The 27,528-nt window shown below is 38.9% G+C and overlaps 2 protein-coding genes across 2 annotated transcripts in view; one reads left to right on the plus strand and one right to left on the minus strand.

Moving 5' to 3' along the window:
- ppwd1 (peptidylprolyl isomerase domain and WD repeat containing 1) overlaps positions 1 to 4,381 on the plus strand; it is a 31,230-nt gene extending 26,849 nt beyond the window's left edge. The window contains exons 8-11 of the mRNA XM_063043009.1: positions 443 to 624; positions 1,318 to 1,399; positions 2,354 to 2,536; positions 4,100 to 4,381. Of these exons, the coding sequence (XP_062899079.1) occupies positions 443 to 624; positions 1,318 to 1,399; positions 2,354 to 2,536; positions 4,100 to 4,243 (591 nt within the window). The 3' untranslated portion in view covers positions 4,244 to 4,381. The remainder of the gene's footprint in view (positions 1 to 442; positions 625 to 1,317; positions 1,400 to 2,353; positions 2,537 to 4,099) is intronic.
- Positions 4,382 to 6,556: 2,175 nt separating this feature from the next.
- trim23 (tripartite motif containing 23) overlaps positions 6,557 to 27,528 on the minus strand; it is a 40,747-nt gene continuing 19,775 nt past the window's right edge. Inside the window, exons 6-11 of the mRNA XM_063043010.1 lie at positions 26,706 to 26,921; positions 17,036 to 17,170; positions 12,339 to 12,468; positions 10,638 to 10,748; positions 9,908 to 10,032; positions 6,557 to 8,235 (exon numbers count right to left, since the gene is read on the minus strand). Coding sequence (XP_062899080.1) covers positions 8,056 to 8,235; positions 9,908 to 10,032; positions 10,638 to 10,748; positions 12,339 to 12,468; positions 17,036 to 17,170; positions 26,706 to 26,921 — 897 coding nt within the window. The 3' untranslated portion in view covers positions 6,557 to 8,055. The remainder of the gene's footprint in view (positions 8,236 to 9,907; positions 10,033 to 10,637; positions 10,749 to 12,338; positions 12,469 to 17,035; positions 17,171 to 26,705; positions 26,922 to 27,528) is intronic.

The following is a 27,528-nucleotide window of genomic DNA, read 5'->3' on the forward strand; positions in this document are numbered from 1 at the left end:
TCTGAGTTGCGCTTTTGTACTGCTGGACATTGCTTATACTGGCTGGCTACTTGATTTAATTTATTGTTTGTTTATTTTTTGTTGTTTTATAGCATTGAGTATGAGAATTGAAAACTCATTTTCGCATGACAAATTAGTACAAATTGTACTATGCAATGACAATAAAGATATTTCATTTCATAATGTTTAAATCAATTTAAACATTAATTTTCATGCTTTTTAGCAAATATTGGTGCTGAAATTTAAAATTTAATAAGGCAACAGAGTAACCATTAGGCTGTGAAATTCAAAATGGTTAAATCATTGGAAAAGAAACAAGCACTAATCAACAGCTGCTGTAATTCAAAAAATATCTAACAGAAAGACTGTGGTTCTGGACATTGACCTCTTTTAAATATGGTGTTAACTAAGCTGCTGTTTCTCTGATTTTAATTTTGCAAAGTTTACAAAGAGGGAGCCAGAGGATACAAAAAGTGCTGAGTCTGATCGAGATGTCTTCAATGAGAAACCCTCCAAAGAGGAAGTCATGGCTGCCACACAAGCAGATGGCCCTAAACGTGTTTCAGACAGTGCCGTTATTCACACAACAATGGGAGATGTACATGTGAAACTGTTCCCTGTTGAGTAAGTTTACAGGTGTACCTGGAGCTGTTTTGGTGAAATCTGAAACTGAGAATACTTAAGCTATCAAAGAACATACTGGTAAATAGTATAGATGAATCCAGCTTTATTAAGTGCAAGTGTTACTATGTTTTAAAAACTTGATCTAAGAATTTTATTTAGAGATGCAGCACGGAATAGGCCCTTCCGGCCCTTCGAGCTGCACAGCCATAGCAACCCCCGATAAGCCCTAGCCTAATCACAGCACAATTTACAATGACCAATTAACCTACTAACTGGTATGTCTTTCGACTCTGGGAGGAAACTGGAGCATCCAAAGAAAACAGGTATTACACGAGAAGGATGTACAGACTCCTTACAGATGATATTGGAATTGAACTCCAAACTCCGATGCCTTGAGCTGTAATAGCATCATGCTAACTGCTAAGCTACCACGGTTCTGTTCTGATGTAACATAACAGATAGACTAGAAAAAGATTAGATTTACAATTTAAGAATTTCCCTCATTTAAAGATTATACTTTTGCAATAAGACCTGGCATTATACATGTCCTCTACAAATTATAACTTTACTTATTTGAGATCAACTTTCACACCTTAAGGATGAGGTGGGTTGAAATCCATTGTTGTTATTTTTACTTTTCACTACATTCCTTCTGGTAAAATTAACCAGTACTGATTACTTTCTTGTAATTAGGTGTCCAAAAACTGTGGAGAATTTCTGTGTGCACAGTAGAAATGGATATTACAATGGCCACATATTTCATCGTGTTATTAAGGTATTTTTGTTGATAAACTTGGTTTTACAATTTATGATATTGGTGTTGCATTTTCATTTTATTGAAATAGAAATCCTGTAAGCTAGTTTCTTTAAAGTGTTTTCCAGCTCTGAGAATTTATTTCTTTAATTGTTAAAGACAATGGCTAAGTGTAATTTAACCCAAAATACAATGTGTGGGTATTGAACTTTGATTTGGCTTGAGTGACTGATTAAATGATACGATATAATTATTTCAAAATGGTATGGACAATACAAAAATAATGTATAACCATTTGAGTTAGCAAGAAAAATGAGAGAATGATGCAGTTCCTAAAGCAAAAAGACCACACACACCCCAGATATTCTCTTTTCTCCCTTCCCCCAATGGGCATAAGATACAAAAGCCTTGAAAGCACATACCACTAGGTACAAGGATAGCTTATACCCTGCTGTTATAAGACTATTGAATGGTTCCCCAGTACAAAAAGTTGGACCTTGACCTCACAATCTATCTTGTATGATCTTTCGCCTTACCTGAACTACACTTTCTCTGAGGCTGTACCTGTTGCATTTTATTCTGTATTCTGTTAATGTTTTATATTGTACTACCTCAGTGCACTGTGTAATGATTTGATCTGTATGAACAGTAATGCAGAACAAGTCTTTCACTGTATCAATATACGTGATAATAATAAACCAATTCCAATATAAATTTAAGAGCACTAGAATTAGATAAAAATTGTGAAGCAGTGAATCCTTTGGTTCAGAGTAGAGATTTCTATGAGATCAGCAAACATTACAAGTGGGCATATGTTGTAATAAAGGTGGAAGTACAATGCTTTACAATCAGAAAACTTCATACTGGTTAAATTGCTCAGTCTCCTTTGTATAAGGATACTTTGTCCAATTAAAATGTGGTAGAAGTGAAATGTGTATTTAAAGCATGTATGATTTAATTTGTACACTTTCATAGGGTTTCATGATTCAAACTGGAGATCCAACTGGGACAGGGATGGGAGGCGAAAGTATTTGGGGAGGCGAATTTGAAGATGAATTTCACCCGACGTTAAGGCATGATCGACCATATACACTAAGCATGGCCAATGCAGGTGCTAACAGTAATGGATCCCAGTTCTTTGTAACTGTTGTACCTACAGTAAGTTCCTCTTTCTTGCTGTTGCTCAGAATTGAATGTAATTGTTTTAGTACTTTAGCCAATGGATTACTTAAAAAAAAGTAGGTTTTTTTGGGGGGGGGGAAACACTTTCAAAGAAAATAACATACTTCCTAATTTAAAATGTTAAAATTTGAAATTAGGATGTAATGTTGAAATTGTATAGGGCATTGGTAAGGCCAAATTTGGAGTATTGTGTACAGTTCTGGTCACTGATTTATAGGAAAGATGTCAATAAAATTGAGAGAGTACGGAGGAGATTTACTAAAGTATTGCCTGGGTTTCATCTCCTAAGTTACAGAGAAAGGTTGAACAAGTTCGGTCTTTATTCTTTGGAGCATAGAAGGTTGAGGGGGGACTTGATAGAGGGGTTTAAAATTATGAGGGGGATTGATAGAGTTGACATGGATAGGCTTTTTCCATTGAGAATGGGGGAGATTCAAACAAGAAGACACGAGTTGAGAGTTAAAGGGCAAAAGTTTAGGGGTAATATGAGGGGAACTTCTTTACTCAGAGAGTGGTAGCTGTGTGGAACGAGCTTCCAGCAGAAGTGGTTGAGGCAGGTTTAATGTTGTCGTTTAAAGTTAACTTGGATAGATATATGGACAGAAAAGGAATGGAGAGTTATGGGCTGAGTGCTGGTCGGTGGGACTAGGTGAGAGTAAGAGTTCGGCACGGACTAGAAGGGCCGAGATGACCTGTTTCCATGCTGTAATTGTTATATGGTTATAAAATGACCAATGCCTCTATTATATCGTGGACAATTTGCTTTCCAACTTCAGTGCTTCAGACATTCAGGGCCATATCTATAATAGATATAAGCTTCTATTCTAGTGTTTCAAAGCTTGCTGTTTTCTATTCAATTTTCAGTGAATTGCAAACAAAACTTGAACAAAGGATTACCAAGCTGCAGGTAGTGGGAGAAGTAAATGCACATCTGAGTCAAATTCTGTATGTACATTAAAAGCTTCAGGGGAGGACCAAGCCATTTCTGAGCAAATAGTGTGCCAGAATGGAGTATCTGCTTTTAAGTGCAATATTGAAATCCAATTTATAGATGACCAGAAAACGGCTAAGGGATTTTTCCTTGTCATCAAACTTAAGGTTAATTTTGCAGATAAATAGAATTGGGTAATGAAAAGAATTGTGGATGTGATGCTAGTTAAATGGATTGAAGAGGTATATTTTTGTTCAGTAAATTGTAAAAGTTACTTTTCCTACCAAGTGTTTATGGATTTTCATAAACTTAAGTATCATTTTAATGGCAGAGTATGACTTTGCTGTCTGTCAGGGGTGTTTTCAGTTGTTCTGGCCACTCATTAAACTACATGATTCTGCTTAAGGCCCAACCATACCCAACCAAATAACATGTTTTAAATAAGGTATGCCCTTTCTCCAGCTGACCTCATGAATAGACTTGTCCATATTAATCTGGGTCTCTAAACTGTGGTTAATGAAACTTTGTCAAACTGAATTGGGTAATTTTTGTTGTGAAATATTAATGCAGAGTTTAAGAAAATGTCTTTTTTGTTTTAATATTTTTAGCCGTGGCTTGATAACAAACACACAGTTTTTGGTCGTGTGACAAAAGGAATGGAAGTGGTCCAGAGGATTGCTAATGTGAAGTGTAATCCAAAAACAGATAAGCCATATGAAGATATCAGTATAATCAATATTACTGTAAAATAATGAAGTATCATTTTAACAATATTGATAGCTTCAGTATTGTAAAAGTAATTTTGTAATGTTTTCAAAATAAATAGTTACAAAATTAATATTTCTGTATTATCTTTGGACAGTGAGTGATATTTCCGATGCCTTTCAATGGGTAATGTACTCCTCCATTGTGTATTCTTAACTTCCAGCATTAAGTGCAAAAATTCAAATTAATTCAAACAAGGTATGTTGCTCTTATAAAGTTAAATTATGAATAGAAATAAAAATACCAGGCAAGTAGTTCAGCAAAATACCTTAATTAATACTAGTATGAAAACTACAAACTTGACTTTTTCCCCATTCCTCTACCCTACCCTTTACTGCCTCAGATGCTTTTCTAGCAAAATGGTTGATGAAAGGACTGAAATTATTCTGGCATGTTTTCACTAGAATAAATAATGAACAAGATAAATGATGAAGCAATATCAATTGCAGTTAAACAAGCTGTGAGATACTGGAATTCCCTCTTGTAAGTATATTAAGGTGATTAATACAAAATTAAAGGAAAACCTGGTTAATGCTGGAAATCTGAAAGAAAAGCAGAAAATGCTGGAAAAACTCATCCGATCAGACAGCAGCTGTAGTAGAAAAAGAATTGGGAAAGTAAAAACAAGTTCGTTTTTCATGAAGTTGGACTGAATAAAACAAATGGAATATTGCTGATTGAATGAGACCAAATTCTTAAAAACAATTGGTGGTTTTGGAGTGCAGTAATAAGTGAGGGGTAAGTGTATTTTTCATTTAAAGAATATCCTACACTTTCGTAGTCAAAACAAACTTTTTTTCAGTTAAACTTATAGGCTGGATGATTTTAACTGGAGCATGTAGTAATACACAAGATATCTCAAGAGGATGCACTTTTCTAGTTGAGGGCAATTAATTTCATCCAATTGGTCTAGTGCTGTTTGAGTGCATAGGCGGCCAGGCCAAGATGGCACTGTGGGTGTGTTTTTTTTTAAAACATAATTCAGCAGCCTCTGAGTGCTGCAGACAGTGATGGGGCTTTGGTGAATAGCAACAGGTAGGTGTTTCTCCCTTTCTTAATTTACAGTAACCTCAATTACTGTAAAACTGGGCACTTAAGATTACAATCATGCTTAGAATGGAATAAATTCTCTACTTAAATTAGTCACTACTGGCAATTTAAAGTAGCATGGTAATCCATTGCAGAACTTGGCCCCATTTTGATATATTAGTGGGCAACCTAGGAAACGGGACAGTGCAGCTCTTGTATGACAGAATTGAGCAGATGGGCATCTACAATGCTGAGGATTGTAAGTAACATTTAATGAGTAGGCCACCAATAATCATTGGCTGCACAGACAGATTTAAAGAAAAAAAAACACTAGGCAGAGCAAACTAATCAGTAAACTCAAAGACCTGGGGCTCAAAACCCTTTTGTGCAATTGGATCCTGGATTTCCTCACTTGTACATCCCTGTCAGTTCGGATAGGGAAAAAAACCTCTCCACAATCTCCATCACAGGAGCACCTTAGGGATGTGTGCTTAGCCCACTGTTCTACTTGCTTTACACCAATAACTGTGTGGCTAAATACAGTGCCAACACCATAAACAAGTTTGCTAATGATACCACTGTTGTGGGCTGTATCAAAAGTGGTGATGACTCAGCTTACAGGGGGGAGACTGAAAATTTGGTTGAGTGGTGTAATAACAACCTCACTCAATGTCAACAAGACCAAGGAATTGATTGTGGACTACAGGAGAAAGAATCCCGAGGTCCTCGATCCAGTCTTCATCGGAGGGTCAGTAACTTTAAATTCCCTAGGTGTCACCATCTCAGAGGACCTGTCCTGGACCCATTATATAAATAGGGTTGCAAGGAAAGCACTTCTTCCTCATGAGTCTGCAGAGATTTTGCATGTTATATAAAAAAAAACCTTGGCAAACCTCTATTGATGTGTGATGGAATGTGTGTTGAAAGGCAGCATTTTGGCTTGGTATAGGAATACCAATACCTTTTGAGCAGAAAATCCTGCAAAAGGTAGTGGATTCAGCCTAGTACATCACAGGTAAGACCTTCCCAACCATCGAGCACATCTACATGAAACGTAGAAAAGCAGCATCTATCATCAAAGGTCTTCACCATCTAGGCCACACTCTTTTCTTGCTGCTGCCATCAGGTAGAAAGTACAAGTGCCTCAGGACCCTCACCACCAGGTTCAAGAACAGTTACTACCCCTCAACCACCAGGCTGTTGAACAAAAGGAGATAACTCCACTCATTCTGCTTCTGGTGATCCCACAACCAATGGTCTCACTGCAAGGACTCTCGTTATTTCATGCTCAGTATTTATTGTTCAGTTTGTTATTCATTGATCCCATTTACTATTCCATAGATTTGCTCAGTATGCTCACAGAAAAAGAATCTCAGGGTTGTATGTGGTGACATGTATGTACTCTGATAATAAACGGAACTTTGATCTAGTCTTAGGCCTCCACCTATCATATAAAAGAGGCAGAACTGTGGCATGGTCACATCAGCAGTTAATAAAAAGATAGTTTGATTCTCCTTTTTCTTAAGTATTTATTAGTGACACTCTCCTATAGTTAACTAGGATTTAATGATACACAACCAAACAATAGTTTGGTTTTCAGCAATAGAATATTTTGACCTTAAAAGCACTTATTTAGCTTATACTTAAATCTCCTGGCACAGAGTAATTGAAGCTTAGACTTCATACTTATTGTGCAAGCGAGCCCATCATTCAGTCATGACAAACGTAGTGTCTTCACTTCACAATTGCCTGAAAGTGCTCCAGTCATTATTCTCCTTGTTTTGAGTTTCTAGTGTAGTGCTGACTAGAAACTGTAAATCTCACAACTCGAGTTGCACAGCTGTGTTTGATTTAACCACATGAGAAAGAGATTATCTGCACCTATGCCAGCCAAGTAAAATACAAGTGAGAAACAATGTCTTGTTCCAAAAACTTTAGTAACTTTTTAATTTGGCTTTGGCAAACTGTGTTTAGTCAATGCAAAATTAAAATATCCATGCTGTACATGTTTAAAAAGATTAGGGATTGCAATTTATTAAAAAATTCTCCATTTAATGTTGCCAACTGGCTGCAAACACACAGCCAGTAATGTGATTACCCTGGCTCCGCTCTTCAGACCTGTCACAACCCATGATTTTTTTTTAAATATACAAATACAGCTGCTGTGGGACTCAGCTGAGCAAGGAGAAGCGGCTGATTGAGATTCTCAGTTGAATGTAATTTGACAGAATAAAGTTTACTTACCAAACCTGCCTTTTAATTATGAACGTGAATTAAGTTAAGCTTGTTACTAAGCCAATAATGTTCAGGCTGCTCATTGTGAGGCACACAGTATTCAACAGTAATAGATACGTTACAGATAATTAGAGGCTTTTTACAGCTCAGTTTCAGAACTAGTTAATACATAATGCATAATACATAATATACAATGGCAATGTAGTGAAGACAATTAGCATTAAACATGTGTTCAAAACTTTAACAGCACTATAAAACAAAACTAAGTTCTTAAATAGTAAATGCTGCATAGAGACAACAAACTGAACCACTTAGTTACAAGCAAATTAACAGCACTTGGAAAAAGAAAACAAATGCAACAAAAATCCAATTAGTAGGACCTGCTTTCTTAATCACATTGTTTATACATTTCACATCTGTTTTACAAACTTTCTGCCCATGTATCTCACTGTGTTATTGTTCTTCAAATTTAACACAACTATTAGAGATACATGCAAAGCAACCAGGTACAGGCATAGCCTATTGTGCAACAAATTTAAGCTACATCCAGTACACCTGCAGCCACTAAATGTCTTGAGAGCCAGTCTAATCCTTCATGTAGTCCCAAGCCACTCTGGGCATCACAGCCTTGAATATGCCAGCTGCGACCACAGCATAGTTTATACAAACTGAGTAACTGTGTGATTTCTTCTACTGTTAGTGCTCCAGTCACATCCTGTTAAATTAAAAAAAACACAAATTCTTTGAGGCAATTTAAAAAGATTTCCTTCAAAAGATTAGTCCCTTCTGTCCATCAATTCAATGTTATTTCTCAAGACATTTCCATACTGAGTATAATATTTAATGTTCAAAGACCTTGGATACACGTGAAACTCAATGAGTTCACTCAGAGGGTTACAGTTAACTCAGCTGATAGATTTTTTTGAATCTTAACAGGATTGAAGGTAAAATAAACAGCAATGACCCCATGGTGTGCTTGAACTTGTTTGAAGAGTTGTATGGCAAATGTCTGCTTAACATTCTTGTTACATTTTTCTGAAGTTACATTTGTTCCTATATGCAATTGATCTTTTGCTCAAAAAATGTGCGTTCATTAACTTCAATTTTTCTGATTTCTTTATTCAGGTCTTTTATATTTCAGAAAGTGATCAGTTGATCAAACAATGGTCTAAAATGTAATACATAACAAAAATAGAAGCTGGAGTGGGCTGAATGCCAGATCATGGTGGCACTGTTGGTTGTTAAGGTCCAGTTGGTTGCTTATCTCTACCACTTTTTTACATTAAACCCATCTCTCTCAATACCCCACATTAAAATGTATCCCTACTTTGAATAAACCCACCATGAAGTCTCTACGGTTCAAGTAGTGAACTTCAAAGATTCACCAGTGTGTGAAGTCTCTTGTCTGCCCTGAATGGCTGATACCTTATTTTGATACAAGGGCCCTGGTTTTGAATAGTGCAACCAGAGAAAACAAATTCAAAATCTACCATACTATAAAATGTTGCATCTTTCCATGAGATCATGAGATGAGTACACGCCTTGCCTGCTTAATTTCTCCTCATACAATATATACACCATCCCAGGAATCTGGTGACTCTTCACTGCACTCTCTCCATGGTAAATTTATCCTTTCTTAGGTACAGAGTCAGGCTTATAAAGCAACATTCCAGTTGTGGTTTCACCAAGTTAATGAAAAATGGTATACACAAGTGCTCAAAACCTCTTAACAATCAAGACCAATGTAACATTTGCTTCTAAGGCTGGTGAAACACAATCCTAAAATATTAAAGCAACACACATCACAGTTGCTGGTGAACACAGCAGGCCAGGCAGCATCTCTAGGAAGACGTACAGTCAACGTTTTGGGCCGAGACCCTTCGTCAGGACTAACTGAAGTTAAGAGCTAGTAAGAGATTTGAGAGGGGGAGGGGGAGATTCAAAATGATAGGAGAAGACAGGAGGGGGAGGGATGGAGCCAAGAGCTGGACAGGTGATTGGCAAAGGGGATATGAGAGGATCATGGGACAGGAGGCCTAGGGAGAAGGAAAGGGGGGGCAGAGGATGGGCAAGGGGTACAGTCAGAGGGGCAGAGGGAGAAAAAGGAGGGAGAGAGAGAGAAAGAATGTGTGTATACAAATAAATAATGGATGGGTTACGAGGGGGAGGTGGGGCATTAGCAGAAGTTAGAGAAGTCAATGTTCATGCCATCAGGTTGGAAGCTACCCAGACGGAATATAAGGTGTTGTTCCTCCAACCTGAGTGTGGCTTCATCTTTACAGCAGAGGAGGCCGTGGATAGACATATCAGAATGGGAATGGGATATGGAACTAAAATGTTTTTGACTCTTCACGTAAAATATTAAACCAGTTTTCCAATTAACATACCTGCTTATTGGCAAAGATAAGTAGTAAAGCATCCCTTAACTCTTTTTCAGTCAACAACTTGGCCAATTCACTGTGTGCCTCCATTAGTCGGTCCCTGTTGCTGCTATCAATCACAAATACAACTGCTGCAGGAATAAAAAGAATATTTGTACTGTAGTATTTGAAGAATCAAATAAAATACTGTAGTATTTTAACCCAAAATGTTACTAATTAAAGTCACCTTCCAGTAGAGTTGATGATTTAACAAGCATTTTTTAAAAATTGTTTTTGCTCTCTATCGAATCTTTCTATTTTATTTGTTGACATATTTAAAGTTAATTAAATATTTTAAACTCTTGCATGTCCCATTAAGGAATATTCAGTCCGACTGTTTAGGAGAGCCAAATTACTGTGTGAGCAGCTAAACGTCAAAAATCTCACACAGGGTGATGTGCAAATCAATCCAGTTACTACTAATAGCCACTCAAAACCATGGAAAATATTTGGCAGTTAATTTATAAAGCAAGCCCTATTCATCTGGTGACTTAAAACTGGGCCAAAAGGTTTGTTAGCAAAATCAAGTTCACTTCAGTGCAATAAAACCTAATAATAAAGAAAAAAAAATTGTAAATGGACAGGCAGTAAAATTAAGTAGTCACTACCAGTACCAAGCACAACACTGGGACGATGCCAGTATCCCAGAATTGCACAATTATTCAGAAAATACTAAATTATAATATTCAACACTAACCTTGTGTATTGAGGTAATAATGCTTCCAGAGTGGTCTCAGTTTATGTTTGCCTCCTACATCCCAGATAGTAAACTTGAGATTTTTATATTCCACTGTTTCCACATTAAAACCTGCATGCAGGGGGGAAAAGTACTAATTTCACAATTTGTCTCAATTAAAATATTAGAAAACTTACATTAATTTGGAAGGATGTGGGCTGACAAGTAAGAAATGAAAGGAAAATAATACAGACTTTCTGCTTATGCAACTTCCAGACAAAGAACCTGACAGGTATAGTCAATCAATATTTGTCATCTTTAACTACAATGCAACCCTAATCTTAACATTTAAGGATTTTTTGGCTATATTTTTAAAAAAATATGCTGATATTCAGATTAGATGATAGCATGACATTAATGTTCACTCAATGTTTGGAAATTAGTGCCCACTCCCCTAGTCTCAAATTGTATCCTCCTTGGCTAGCAGAAGGTTGAAAACATTTCTTTTCCCCCACAGTGATTCCATCTGCCTTTCTGCATCATCTGTAAAAGTCACTTGACTATATCGTTGTATCACTTCATGCAGATAAAGCAATCTCATCCACGAGATCATTAGCTGTATACTCCTAGGAGACCCCATCTCACACCTTTATTAATTTAAATTTATCTATATTTTGCTACCTTTTAACTTAAAGTAGGTCCGATTTAAGCATTAAAATTTCAGTTACAATTTCAGTTTCTTCTACCTTACAATGCTCAGAGATACCCATGTTCCTCCAATACTTGAGCAAAAATAAACTTGGAGGAACTGAGCAGGTCAAGCAGCATCTGTGAAGGCAAAATGAGAGTCAATATTTCCAATTGAGACTCTGCTTTGGGATTGAGTGTTAAGGGGAGAAAGCCAGTTTAAAGAGGGTAAGGAGGCCAGGCAGGTTGGTGGGCAGATAGAGCCAGGTGTGGGAGGAAGGGATAAAGATCACAACTGAGGCTGAAAGGTTATTCGTGGAGACAACAGAGGGCTGCAGATTAAATCAGACAACAGAGGAATGTGATGTTGTCAGCAGACCAAAACAGGTTGAGAAGTGGTAAGTGACAGTAGGCTAGGAGTTTTTGGAAGGGGTGTGTCTTAGAGGACCTGGGTCAGAAGGAGAAGGAAAGGAATGGAGAAGACGTGGGCTATATGATATACAAGAATTCGCCTCATTGGACTGAATCCATGATTTGCATCCCGGTAGTCTGCATTAATGCATCTCCCAGTCTTTCATTCCCCTTCCTCCCCACCTGGATCCAACTATTACTTGCCAACTGCTGTCTCATTACTGTACTGGTCACCTCCACTTTACACTTTTCGTCCTGATGTAGGGTCTTGACCCAAAATATCAACTATTCCTTTGCCTCCACAGATGCTGCCTGACTTGCTCAGTTTCTCAGTTTTATTTTTGCTCCAGATTTCAACATCTGCGGTGTCCAGAATGTTTCTTCCAAATCTTACTTCCTGCACATCTCCAAAGGTTGCATCAATGGTTAAAATTTTTAACTGCTGAAGCACTAAGATCTGGAATTCTTCCAATTTTTTTGTTATTAATATGCCCAAATATTACTTATCCACTTTAAGGGCAAAATTTGCTAGTTAACAGTTAATGTTATTCTATATTAAAAATGCTGTACAAATACAATTTTATTTTATTAACACAATCAGCTCTCTGATTGAATGCAATTTACCTATTGTAGGAATAGGCTGCATAAACTCATCCTGTTTCAATTTAAAAAGAATAGTTGTTTTGCCTGCTCCATCCAGTCCTAAAGTAACTACACGTATCTCCATTTTGGGTCCAATATGAACACGGTTATCCTATTAAGAAAAAAAAGTGAAATTTGAATTTAGTTTTTAGTATTAAAAATCTGATAAATTTCTGTCAAATTTTTCATCAACTGTTATGACATCACCTGACCCAAGTACAAGTACTGGCCTACCCTTACAACAGCCACAGATGCTACCTCGCCTAGGGAGTTGTTCCCCAGTCTTTCGTTTTTATATCACACACTGTAGAAAACCTTTCACATGTAACTTATTTCACACAAGATGTTTCTTCTGATAATGTTATTTTGCACAACTCCAAATAAAACCCCATAGTTGTATGTAGCAAATTCTCAAATAAAAGTGAGTTTTCCCAGAACTTTATTGTATTCACATGTGACAGACCTCTGGCAATGTCAATACTCCTGTTCAATCCTGAGGAATGTTAGTTACTCAGTTTCCACCCACAGCAGCATGATAAAGGGAATTCCAAATTGCTGATAGGCAAGCAATAAAGATCAATATAATACATTTTTTTAGGATTCATTCTCCAAGAGTAACAAGATCCCCGAGTACCAACACCTTTTAATCTCTTGCTACTTAAAAACATCCACCTTTATTCTTTTTCTACCAAAGTGGATGACTCATTTTTCTCTTACATTTGTCATGACTTTGCCCATTTCACATAGTCCAGCGGTCCCCAAGTACCGGGCCACAAAGCATGTGCTACTGGGCCGTGAGGAAACAATATGAGTCAGCTGCACCTTTCCTCATTCCCTGTCACGCCCACCATTGAACTTGAAAACATAGAGTTGCCAACTGTCCCATATTTGCTGGAACATCCCATATATTGGGCTAAATTGGTTTGTCCTATACGGGACCGCCCTTGTCCCGTATCTCCCCTGCTAAGGTAGAGTGTTCCTATGAAAACTTTCGTGCCGAAATGGCGTGAAGTGAAGAAGCAATTACCATTAATTCATATGGGAACAATTTTTGAGCGTTCCCAGACCCAAAAAATAACCTAACAAATCATACCAACTAACACATAAAACCCAAAATAAATAACACTAACATAGTAAAAGCAGGAATGATATGATAAATGCACAGCCTATATAAAGTAGAAATAACGTATGTACAGTATAGTTGGGAACATGAAGGCAAAACCGATTTGTGGGGGAAAAAAATCGGCACGTATGCGCATGCGCACACAGGTGCCTGCGCAAGGCTTCATGGTCATGGTAGTCTTTTCAGGGGTAAAGTGTCCCGGGATTTGACTGCTACTTTTGTCCCTTATTTGGGAGTGAGAAGGTTGGCAACCCCAACTGTACAAGACATGTTGAGGTGAGTTTAACCCTACTTGAACACCAACCCCCCCTCCCCCCCACCGGGTTCGCAAGAATATTGTCAATATTAAACTGGTCCGTGGTGCAAAAAGGTTGGGGACCCCTGACTTAGTCTGTCTACATCCCTCTGAAGCCTTTTTGCATCCTCTCCACAGCACAGACTGCCACCTGGCTTTATATCAAAGTGGGATACATTTTGTTTCCCTCATCCAGATTATAGACGTATATTATGAAGTCCCAGCATGGATTCTTGCAGCAGCTGATCACTTGAAAATGACCCATTTATCCCATGTTTCTGTCCATTAACCAAACATCAATCCATGCCAATATACAACTCCAAATGATTTAGTGATCTTTTGTGCAGCACCTATTCAAAGGCCACCTGAGATACCAAGCAGTACATGTACCGGTTCCTATTTATCCATTCAGCCAGATAGGTACAACTAAATTTCAAAAGATTTATCAAACATGATTTTTCTTTCATAAATGAAAATTACAGGATTTGGCAGAATTAAGAGTGCTCTGTAACAACTTCCTCAAGATTCTAATATTGTCTCTACTACTGATGGCAGGCTAACTAGTCAGTGGTTCACCATTTTCTTTCTTCCTTCTTTCTTAACTTGTGGAGTAACATTTGCTACATTCCAATCTGTGGTAAACATTCTCAAATCTATGGAAATTAAGTTCTAACCTTCCATTCTGGAAGTGGGACAAAGTTATAATCACAGAACTTGAAAGCTGGAAATTATACCAAATAAGTCAGGTGAAAATGAGGTTGTTATTTGGCATGATATGGCAAATGGCAAAAATGTTGCCACTTAGTGAACAGAATCTTGCACAACAGGCACAACTAAAAGGTTGTATTCAAAATCAAGTCACTCAGCCTTTGTTAAAATTAATTGAGACTTCTGATAAAAAAAATTCAAAAAAGCTGCTAAATCTTTTCCAAAATTACTTTTATCTCTTTATACCTCACTTCTTACTACTACTATGCTGCTCTACATCAAGCTTTTCATTTAATTTTTTTCCGAGAATCAATGCTATTGTCTGACCAGTATGTGTTCCGTAAGTGCCTTCTAATTTAAGATAATTTCAGTTTTCTTTTTCTTTGGTAGCACCTCTGAAATGCAAACTACTTGAGTTAATTCCTATTCTTTGGGTTCTGAAGTGATAGCCAGGGCCAATATGATAGGCAGGTGGTAATATGAAGTATTATATTCTTTTAGTCACATGCTCCCCAGAGATTTGACATTCTCTATGGCATTCACAGAACATGGAAATCTACAGCAGAAAAACAGGCCTTTCATTCCACCAAGTCTGTGCAACCACAATAAATCTATCTGCCTGCACATGGCTCGTATCTCTCTATTCCCCACCTGCCCATGTGTCCAAATGTCTCTTAAATATAGCTATCATATTTGCTTCTACCAACTTCCCTGCAGGGCGTTCCAGGAACCTACCACTCTAAAACGAAACTTGGTCTTCAAAATCTCCTTTAGATTTTTGTTTTCTTATCTTAAACCTCTGCCTTGGATTGCTGTCTCTGCCCCATACACCAATCCCCACCTCCACCCAACCTGGTTCTATCTTTCATCTTCCAGCCTCTGTCTCACTTGGCTTTCTTCCCTCTACACTCTTGGTCTTGATGCAAGGGCTTCAACCCAAAATTCCGACACCTCTTTGCCTCTAATAGATACTGCTTGGCAAAATGAATTCTTTCAGTGTATCTTATGCTACAAATTCCAGCATCTGCCATCTCTTACTCTCTGCCCTCTAATATTATGACAATTCTACACTGAGGGAAAAGGTAGACCTAGCAACACACACACACACACACACACACACACACACACACACACACACAAAATGCTGGAGGAACTCAGCAGGCCAGGCAGCATCTATGGAAAAGTAGAGCTATCTATGCCTCAATTTTATAAACTTCTATCACCCTTACCAATCAGACCATTACATTTTCATCCAAACCTGTAATATATATATTCCAGAAGTCACTGTAATATCCTTACTTAACACTACAGGTAACAGACTTCCATTTAGAAAAACATCCCCCTACCATGAGACCTGTCTTCTACAACCAAATGAATTTTTAAATCCAGTTTTCTTACTGATGGTCCCATGTAACTTAATCTTTTGAATCAGCCTACCACGAGGGACCTTGACAGATGCTTTACTAAAGCCCATGTTGAAAATAACCACTGCTCTGCACTCAATCATTTTCATCCTTCTTTAAGAAAAATAAAATCTGAAATAGGATTTCCCCACCCCCCACGCACAAAACTATGCTGACTATCCATAACAAGTACATACTTTTCCAAATGCAAGTAAATCCTATCTCCCAAACTTCCATGCAAGGCTCATCAGTCTATAACCTCCTAGTTTGTCCTGTTGTCATTCCTGAACAAAGAAACTACACTGGCTGAACCAGTCCTTTGGCAGTTCAGCTACAGCAAAGGAGAATACAAAGATCTCTGTCAAAGCCTCAGCAATCTTCTACTTTGCTTTTCTCAGACCCTGGGTACTTGAGAGAATAGCCACAAGGCACTCCTGTATATCTGCCTGTTCCTCCTGGCAGTCATTCATCTACCTGGCCAAACCTGTGGTTGACCACCTCCAAAAACTCTCACTTATGATACTTCCCACATGCTATATGCGCCATAGCGAATCCACCTGTCACTCCAACTGATATATGTGGTCTGAGAGGAGCTTTAGACAAACTTCCCTCCATTCAGGGGATTCTAATCTATTTTGATTGGTGAAGGGAAAAAAAATCTTTCAAGGAAGTACCAAAATACCCTTGATGCAGTTATTTCATCCTCCAAGTAACCTCTCCTGGAATACAGCATGGATTAGGGAACTTGTCCTGAAAGGCTACTGCCAGGTATGATATCAACATGGCCTGTTCATTGAAACTGGCTGAAAGCAATTAAAACCTCAGTGCTAGGGATCTTGGCCTGGGAGAAGTACCATCAGTGCTGTTTCCACAGAATCCACTGGCAGGGTCAGTGAATCAATGTCATTATTTCCATTCCAATCCAAATTATGTAAAATTGTTATCCAAATTTCATCTTGTTTTATTTACAGATGGTGAAATTTGAACTAACGTTCTTCCAACTGGCTTCTCAAGACAAATAAGTGCATCAAGGAGTATGCCAAAGAAATCGTTAAGCTTTTATTTGGCTTACGCCACAAAATGAAGATACTCAAGAATAAATCACAGAGTAAACAAAAATTCAGTGAAGGAAGAGGAAAAGATACTTTACCTTTGTGAAGGTTACAGGGATACTGGCATCCACTTGGATATGGTCAGCAAGCTCAGTGAATTGTTGCTGTTGCTTCTGTAATGTTTCCAATAAACAAGTAATCTCCTGTTTAGCCATCACTACCCGACAATCATCCTAGTCAGGACAGTAAAAGGAATCGAGTCATCCTGAGTTCACTTTTGTTGGAAGAAGTTAGCCCAACATTTGTCAAGGTAAACATGGAGGAATCCATTTTAAGGAGTAATTGCAGGACATGCAGAATGTCATAAGTTAATCATGCTGAGTCAACATGGCCTTGATGTAACGGAAATCACATTTCACAAATCTGCTAGAATTCTTTAAGGGTGCAACAGTAAATAATGGAGAATCTGTAGATGTAATGCGTTTGGATTAACAGAAAGCATTCAAAACAATGTCACAAAGCATTATCACACATCAGCACATGGTTGTGTGCGGGTAATATATTGGTGTGGGTAGCAGTGTAACTGATGGAAAGTAAATTTGCAGTAAATAGTTACATCTGATCTGGCAATTGATAAGTAGTGGGCTATACGGGGATCAGTGCTGGGTCTTCAAATCTTTACAATTTATATTAATAACTTGGAGTGAAGGGGCCAAATATAATATAGCCAAATCTGCATGTGATACAAAAATAGATGGGTTAACAAGTTAGGTGAAAACAAAGCAGCAGCAAAGGGACATACAGATAGATGGGTACAGTGAGTGGACAAGAAGTTGACAAATGTGGGAAAATAGTTCAATGTGCGAAAATAGTCAAGATAGCATTGGTGAAGCACAGCAATGCTTTGTGGGAAGCTTACAAAACTTCTAAATATACTTCCTCTGAACTACTCTCACTGCAATCTGCAGCCTGTAATTTCACTTTAAGCAACGCACATTTGAAGTGTCTTAACAAACTAGCAATTTTATCATCTTCTGAAGGACGCCATGGCCTTAACTCTCAGGAATGCAGGTACAGCACTTTTAAACGGACAAAAGTATATTGCCACGGCCAGAAGGGAGGGAGGAGACCAAGAGTGCAAGCCAGACTAAAATGTTGGGGTGTCAAATTTCCTCTAACCAGCAGCTTGCTAGCAAATGAGGGATTGCTACAATGTCTGCTTCACAGAGACATCATTCACTCTGGACAAGTCGGTTATGTCGGTAAGACCCGAGGGCTTCTCGATTCACCAGATGGACCAGACTGCTGATTTGAAAAAAGCAAAAGATGGGGGTCTGTGTGTCATGATGAACTCTTTGTCGTGCTCAAGCATAGCCTTGTCTCAATCTTGTTCCCCTAACATGGAACATCTAATGATTATGTGTTGTCCTTATTCTACTTTATAAGAGAGTTCTCCTCTGTAAATTTACATGCTGCCAAAGGCCGATATTAAGTGAGCACCATAAGTATTGAGTGCCTCGATCAGCAAACAAGACACAACCTACGCCGATGCCTTTTAAATCATTCTTGGGGATTTCAGTCAGACTTGTTTGAAGAGCTCCTTGTCCAATTATAATCAACACATCACCTGCCGCACAAAGTGTCCCAACAATCTCGACCACTATTCAACTATGATTAGGAATACCTACCGTTCCATCACTAGAATGGGGTATCTGACCACCTGCTTGTCCTCTTTCTACCTGTATACAAGCAGAGACTAAAGCCCAAGGCCCAGAGATAAGGACAACAAAGAGGTGGTCACAGGAAGCAGAGAAGCAGCTACACGATTGCTGCGAGTCAATGGACTGGGCAATGTTCAAGGACTCAGAGGATCTAAACAAATATGCCACGGTTGTCATGGGACTTTATAAAAACAGTCGTAGATGATTATGTCCCCACAAAATCATTTGGAGTATTCCCCAAGCAGGAGATCCACAATCTGCTGAGGGCCAGATAAGTGGTGTTCAGGTGTGGCGACAAGTAAACTACAGGAGGTCAAGGTATGACCTCTGGAAAATAATCTCACATGCAAAGTAGCAATTCTGGACCAAACTTGAATCATTGAAGTATACTCAACAGCCGTGGCAGGACTTGAATGCCATCACTTCCTACAGAGTGAAACTAAGCGACACAGGTGACAAGGTTTCGCTCCCAAATGGGTTCAATGACTTTTATGCTCGCTTTGAAAATCAAATCACGGAGGCACTTTCATGAACTTCCACAGCCACAGCCCCGTGATTTCAGTCTCTGGGGCTAACGCAAGACCATTCTTCAGGAAGATGAACCCAAGGAATGCATTTGGCAATACTAAAGATATGTGCTGATCAACTAGCTAGAGTGTTCACTGATAACTTTCACCTCTTACTTCGTCAGTCTGATGTACCACCTGTGTCAAGTGGGCTTCAATTATACCAGAGTGCCTAAGAACAACCTAGTAAGCTGCCTCCATGACTATTGTCCACAATACATCCACTGCAATTAAGTGCTTTAAGAGGTTGGTGATGAAGCATGATCAACTCCTGCCAGAGAATCAACTTGGATCTGCTCCAATATGGGAACAGCAGATGCCATTTCATTGGCTCTTCACTCAATCCTGGAACCTCTGCACAGTGAAGACACATACATCAGGATGCTCTTCAGTGACTACAGTTCAGCATTCAATCCTATCTTCTGCTCAAAGCTAATCAATAAGCTCCAAAGCCGAGGCCTCAAAACATCCTTGTGCAGCTGGATCCTTGATTCCCTCACTTGCAGACCCCAGTCAGTTTCGTCATGGCAACACCCCCTTCACAATTACCATCAGCATAGGTGCACAAGACTGTAGTTAACACTCTGCTCTTCTCGCTTTACACTTACTGCTGTGAAGCTAAGCACAGCTCCAATGCCATACTTAAGTTTGCTGGCAAAACTATTGTCATTGTCTGAATCAAAGGTGGCGACAAATCAGCATAAAGGACAGAGAATGAAAATCTGGCTGAGTGGTGCCACCACAACACCCTCTCACTCAATGTCAGCAAGACCAAGGAACTGATTATTGACTACAGCAAGAGGAAACTGGAGGTCCATGAGCCAGTCCTCATCAGTGGATCAGGGCCAGCAACTTTAAATTCCTGTGTTCTCATTTCAGAGGATTTGTACGGGGTCCAGCACACAACTGCCATTACAAAGAAAGCACGGCAGTGTCTCTACTTTCTTAGAAGTTTGTGAATTTTCAGCATGTCATCTAAAACTTTGACAAACTTCTATTGATCTACAGAGGAGAGTACATTGACTGGTTGTATCACGGTCTGCTATGGAAACACTAATGTCCTGAATAGAAAAGCCTACAAAATGTAGTGGATACAGCCCAGTCCATCACAGGTAAAGCCCTCCTCACCATCAAGCGCTGTCGCAATGAAAAAGCATCCACTATCAAGCTCTCCATAGCCATCCAAGCTATGCACTCTTCTTGTTGCTGCCATCAGGCAGAGGTACAGGAGCTTATGGACCCACACCACCAGATTCAGGAACAGTTATTACCCCCTCAGCCATCACATTCTTGAACCATAGAAAAGTACAGCAGAGAAATAGACCCTTCAGCCCAATCATTCCTTGTTGAAACCATTTAAACTGCCTACTCTCATCGACCTGCTCTGGGACCACTGCCCTCCATACCCCTACCATCCAAGTAGCTATCAAAAGTTCTCTTAAATGTTGAAATTGATTTCGCATGCACCACTTGTGCTGGCAGTTGGTTCAACACTCTCATGACCCTCTGAGTGAAGAAGTTTCCCCTCATATTCACCTTAAACTTCTCACCTTTCACCCTTAGGCCATGACTTCTGGTTGTAGTCCCACCCAGCCTTAGTGGAAAAAGCCTGCTTGCATTTAACCTATCAAAACCCCTCATAATTCTGTATACCTCTATCAAATCTCCTCTCAATCTTCTATGTTCTAAGGAATAAAGTCCCAACCTATTCAACCTTTCCTTATAACTCAGGTCCTCCAGACCCGGCAACATCCATATAAATTTTCTCTGTACTCTTTCAACCTTGTTTACATCTTTCCTGTAGGTAGGTGACCAAAACTGCACACAATCCTCCAAATTAGGCCTCGCCAATGTCTTACACAACTTCAACATAACATCACATCTCCTGTACTCAGTACTTTGATTTATGAAGGCCAATATGCCAAAAGCTTCCTTTACAATCCTGTCTACCTGTGACGCCACTTTCAAAGAATTATGGACTTGTATTCCCAGATCCCTTTACTCTACCACACTTATCAGTGCCCTATCGTTCACTGAATAAGACTACCCTGGTTGGTCCAACCAAAGTGCAACACGTTGCTCTTGACTGCATTAAATTCCATTTGCCACGTTTCAGCTGACCCAGATCCTTCAGCGAGCCATGGTAACCTTCCTCACTGTCCACTACTCCCCCAACCATGGTGTCTTCCACTTCAACCTAAGAGGATAACCCAAGACTGAACTGTTCCAATAATCCATTGATTCACTTTCAAGGACACTTCATCTCATGTTCTCGAAATTTATTATTATTATTCTTTTTTTCTTTTCTATTTGCTGTTTGTTGTTTTTTGCACCTTGGCTGTTTGTCCACCTTGTTATGTGATGTCTTTCACTGATTCTAATGTGTTTCTTTCTACTTACTGTGAACACCTACAAGAAAATAAATCTCGGGGTTGTATATGGTGAAACACACACACACTTTGATAATAAACTTACTTTGAACTTAAGAAAATATTAGGTTACCTTAGGAAGAAAGAATCAAAAATGATTTTTAAATTATTTGAACTCTGAGTAGAAAAAGTCAGCATGTAAGTATAGCAAGTAATTAAGGTGGCTTTACAACAGTGTATGGAGTTTCAATATTGAAGCACCTTTACTGGACACTGGTGAGGCTGTACAGATATTTCAGTACCAGGACCCATAGATCCCTTTTGTATTGCACCACTGTGTTTCAAACTATAACTATTGTAGAAGACCAAACTATTTTAACAGGATTGGCTGATAAAAACCCTGATATAACACAATATCTCTCTACTTTTGTTTTCTGGAGTAGTACCAGGGAATCCTTGACATCAGAACAACAATTGGTCACTCTGCAACAGAGCCTTGATTGAGTTCTGAAGTCCATAAGCAGACCAGGATATTCTGACGTAGTGCTTCCAAGCAGCGGAGGCACAGTGGCAGACAGAGCTGCTGCCTCAATGCCAGTGCTTCAGATTCAATCGGGAGCACCTGAATTGCCATTATGGAGAACACATGTCTGTGTTGTTACTGTATGGGTTTTCTCGAAGACCATCAGCATCCAACATCTCAAAGACATACAGGTTGGTACTTTAACTGGCCACTGTAAATTACTCCTAGTGTGCAAGTGAGTGGAGGAATCTGTGAGGGAGTTGAGGAGAATAAAATGGGATGATATCAATAAGTACCCAATGAATGGCATAGACTTGTTCTGCCGAAGGGTCTGTACCCATGCTGTATGACTTAAGATAATTGCTGGAATTCATAACTTTTGAAAAGCTGAATTTCTAGTCAGTATTAATATGGAAGGTTGACAATTCCTCCTTTTCCTACCTTCTCCATGGGGGGTGGGGGGTGAATGTAATATTTACCAAATTGGCATGAGAGAAAAAAAAAAGAGTACTATCCAAAAGGTCAACAGAATCCTGAGAATACTAAAGGGCAAGGACCCCAGCTTGCAACAAAACAATAAAACATCCAATCAGCAGCAGTTCTGTGGTCGAAAACACCTTGTTAATGAGAGAGGCCAGGGGAGAATGGCCTGACTGGTTCAAGCCGACAGGAAGGTGACAGTAACTCAAATAGCCACACATTACAACAGTGGCATGCAGAAGAGCATCTCTAAGCACACAACACATTGAAACATAAAGTGGATAGGCTACAACACCATAAGACCACACTGGCTTCCACTCCTGTACCTAATAAAATAGCCACTAAGTATACATTCTGTCGTTTAAATTAAACATAACTCCAGTTCGATATTAAATAGTTTTCTTCCAGAGAGTCTGTGTCCATAAGAGGATGAAGAGGTAAACACTCTATGTCTTATTATATAATACACTGAAACTCACTTGACCGTAAGACCATAAGATATAGGAGCAAAATAAGGCCATTTGGCCCATCAAGTCTGCTCTGCCATTTCATCATGGCTGATCCAATTTTACCCTCAGCCCCAATCTCCTGCTTTCTCCCTGTATCCCTTCTTGACCTGACCAATCATGAATGTTTCAACCTCAGCCTTAAATACACATAAAGACTTGACCTCCACAGCCACCTGTGGCAACAAATTCCATAGATTCACCACTCTCTGGCTAAAGTTGTTCCTCATCTACGCTCCATAAGGACACCCCTCTATTTTGAGACTGTGTCCTCTGGTCTTAAGACTCTCTCACCATAGGAAACATCCTCTCCACATCCACTCTATCAAGGCCTTTTACCATTTGATAGGTTTCAATAAGACCACCCCTCATTCTTCTGAATTCTAGTCAGTATAGGCCCTGAGTCATCAAACACTCTTCATATGACAAGCCTTTCAATCCTGGAATCATTTTCATGAACCTCCTTTGAACCCTCGCCAGTGTCAGCATATCCTTTCTTAGATAAGGGGCCCAAAACTGCTCACAATTCTCTGAGTGAGACTTCACCAGTGCCTTATAAAGCCTCAACATTACATCCTTGCTTTTATATTCTAGTCCACTTGAAATCAATGCCAACATTACATTTGCCTTCCTTACCATAGAACCTGCAAATTAACTTGTAGAGAATCCTGAACAAGGACTCCCAAATTTTTGAATTTTCTTACCATTTAGAAAATAGTCAACTTCCCACTAATTTTTGCTCAATTATATGCCCTTTCTTTGGCTTTTATATTGGTGGTGACTTTGTTAGCCACAGTTGTCTCTTCTTGCCTTTAGAATGCTTCTTCCTCTTTGGAATCTATAGATCCTGTGCTTTCCGAATTGCTTCCAGAAATTCCAGCCATTGCTGCTCTGCCATTATCCCAGTGTTCTTTTCCGATCAATTTTGGTCAACTCCTCTCTCATGCCTCCGTAATTCCCTTTACTCCACTGTCACACTGGTATATCTGACTTTTGCTTCTCCTTCTTAAATGTCAGGGTGAATTCAATCACGTTACAATCACTTTTCCCCAAGTGTTCTTTTACCTAAAACTCAAATCAATTCCGGTTCATTGCACATCAGCAAATCCAGAATAGATGATCCCCTCATGGGCTCAACCACTACCTGCTCTAAAATACAAATCGTAGGCATTCTAGAAAATCTCCCTCTTGGAATCCAGAACCAACCTGATTTTCCCAATCTACCTGCATTTTGAAATCTCCCATAACTACTGCAACACTGCCCCTTTGGCGCGCCTTTTCTATCACCCATTGTAATTTGTAGACCACATCCTTACTACTGTTTGGGGGTCTGTATATACCTCCCATCTCTGTGTTTTTACCCTTGCAGTTCCCTAGCTCTGCCCACAACGATTCAACACCTTCTAGCCCTATGTCATCTCTTTCTAATGATTTGATTTCATTTTTTTACCAATAGGGCACCACTAACTACCTGTCCTTTCAATACAGCGTGTATCTTTGGACATTAAGCTCCCAGCTATAATCTTCTTTCAACCATGATTCAGTGATGCTTACATCATCATACATGCCAATCTGCAACTGTGCTACAAGTTCATCTTATTCTGTATACTGCGTGCATTCAAATCTAACACCTTCAGTCCTGTATTCACCCTTCTTCATCTTGTCCACCTTTTACATTGCACCTCATCCTGTCGATTGCAGTTCTAAGTATACTCGAGATTGTTAGAAAACAGAAGAATCGGGAGCGGGGGTGGGGACGTAGATAGGAAAGGGGGAAATGAGTCAAAGATTAGGTCAGCTCAGAAAGACAGAGCAGAATTAATGGGCTATGGGATCAATGCCCCTAATATTTATTATTTTCTTATGTAACCATCAGATCCACAATTTTCTCGGAAGCAGTAAATGCAAGGAGTGGTTAAAAAAAAGTGAATAACAGGATAGGGTGGTTAAGGCAGCATATGGCGTATTGGCCTTCATTAGTTGAGTTCAAACACTGTGTGGTAATGTTGCAGCTCTTTAAAACTAATTAGACCACACTTGGAGTATTGTGTTCAATTCTAGTTGCATCTGGAAAGGTGTGGAAGCCTTAAAGAGGGTGTACAGCAGATTGATCAGGATGCTGCCTGGATTAGAGAGTATGTCTTAGGCAGAAGTTTAGCAAGCTGGAGCTCTTTGGAGTGAAGAAGGATGAGAGGTGACTTGATAAAGGTGTATAAGAATGGTCAAAGCACAGATGGAGTGGACAGCCACAGTCTTTTTCCCCAGGGCAAAAATGGCTAATACAAAAGGGCATAATTTCAAGGTGATTGGAGAAAAGTATATGAGGGGAAAATGTCAGAGGTAGGTTTAAAATAAAAAGTAATAAATGTATGGTATGCATTGTCATAATGTGGAGGTAGATACAGTGGTATGCAGAAGTTTGGGCACCCTGGTCAAAATTTCTGTTACTGTGAAAAGTTAAGTGAGTAAAAGATGAACTGATCTCCAAAAGTCATAAAGTTAATGATGAAACATTCTTTTCAATGTTTTAATCAAGATTGGTGTATTATTTTTGTTTTGTACAATTTTAGAGTGAGAAAAAGGAAAGGAGCACCATGCAAAAGTTTGGACACCCCAAGAGATTTGAGCTCTCAGATAACTTTTACCAAGGTCTCAGACCTTAATTAGCTTGTTAGGGCTATGGCTTGTTCACAATCATCGTTAGGAAAGGCCAGGTGAGGCAAATTTCAAAGCTTTATAAATACCCTGACTCCTCAAACCTTGCCCCAACAATCAGCAGCCATGGGCTCCTCTAAGCAGCTGCCTAGCACTCTGAAAATTAAAATAAATGATGCCCACAAAGCAGAAGGCTATAAGAAGATAGCGAAGCGTTTTCAGCTAGCTGTTTCCTCAGTTCCTAATGTAATTAAGTAATGGCAGTTAACAGGAACGGTGGAGCTCAAGTTGAGGTCTGGAAGACCAAGAAAACTTTCCACGAGAACTGCTCATAGGATTGCTAGAAAGGCAAATCAAAACCCCCGTTTGACTGCAAAAGACCTTCAGGAAGATTTAACAGACTCTGGAGTGGTGGTGCACTGTTGCTTCGGGCCCTTTTCCTTTTTGGTATTTTGAAACTGTAAAAGACGTAAATAAAAAAGTAATCTTGCTTTAAATATTAAAGAAATGTGTCATCTTTAACCTTATGCCTTTTGGAAATCAGGTCATCTTTTACTCGCTTAGCTGTCCACAGTAACAGAAATTTTGACTGGGGTGCCCAAACTTTTGCATGCCACTGTACACTAGGAAGATGCATGACTCTTAGATAAGCACGTGGATGAAAGAAAAATGGAGGGCTATGTTGGGGGAAGCATTAGATTAATCCTGGAGTAGGTAAATGGCTGGCACAAGATCATGGGTCAAAAGGCCTGTACTGTTCTACGTATCTGTTAGTCCTTCATAAAGATTATTCAGGAGACAATTCCAACTTGTAATCTATTTGTTAAAAAAGTGAGCTGACCCTCCTCCAAGACTACAATACTTCGGCAAATGAAAGTCTTAGATTAAATTTATTATTGTGTTCTGATTAAGTAACACAAAATGTTGCTTCATAATTTTACCACCTACCTGCTGTAGTGTTTTTTCACAGTGAAGACAAGCTGTTGAAACCTGAGACAGCAAAATTGTCATGTCCTCTTGCTGTCGTCTTAGCCATATCAACTTCTCTCGCACATGTGCATCAACTACACTTAATGCCATTTCCTCCTGTCGACACAGTGTTTCATGCAATTCTGCAAAGTATGCACGAACACAGGATCGTGCATTCTCAGCAGTACCTGGAACCTACAAAAGGGCAAACAGGGTTACACCATTATTGAGGCCCTTATTCATTACAAAAATATTGCAGAATCTAATGTGGGATATGCTCATTATTACAGGTATTGTTGGTATCATTAACAACTGCCAGTTGACAAATATAAATTTTAGAGGTAGCAAGCAAACTTCACTCTAGTAACTTGTATTTCTGTAATTTAAAAGAGAAGCAATTTTTATATCATTCTCTTTTCCCCATTATCTCCAATTATTTTTTTTTGCATTATTTCCCAACTTAAGTTTATTAACCACTCTAGATGCCCTTGCAAAACCTGGAAAATTAACAAAGTCTTCCACCATTATTAAGCAACACAGCAAATCAACATTTAAAAATCTGTCACTTTTACTTAATTCCTTAAATTGTGCTTATTCATTCTGGTAACGTTAAGACAGTTAACTAAATCCAATCTTTATTAATAATAGAAGAATGATATGCAAGCAGGCAAGTAGGATCAGATTATTAGACAAGAGTCGACGAAACAATTGCCAACCTTTCACAATAAATATCCATTAATGTGATGAGTTGTCAATAAAGAAAGATATAATTGCTTTTATTATTTGCAGTAATATTACTGTG

This window comes from Mobula hypostoma, chromosome 3, assembly GCF_963921235.1.
Source record: "Mobula hypostoma chromosome 3, sMobHyp1.1, whole genome shotgun sequence".
Taxonomy (NCBI): domain Eukaryota; kingdom Metazoa; phylum Chordata; class Chondrichthyes; order Myliobatiformes; family Myliobatidae; genus Mobula; species Mobula hypostoma.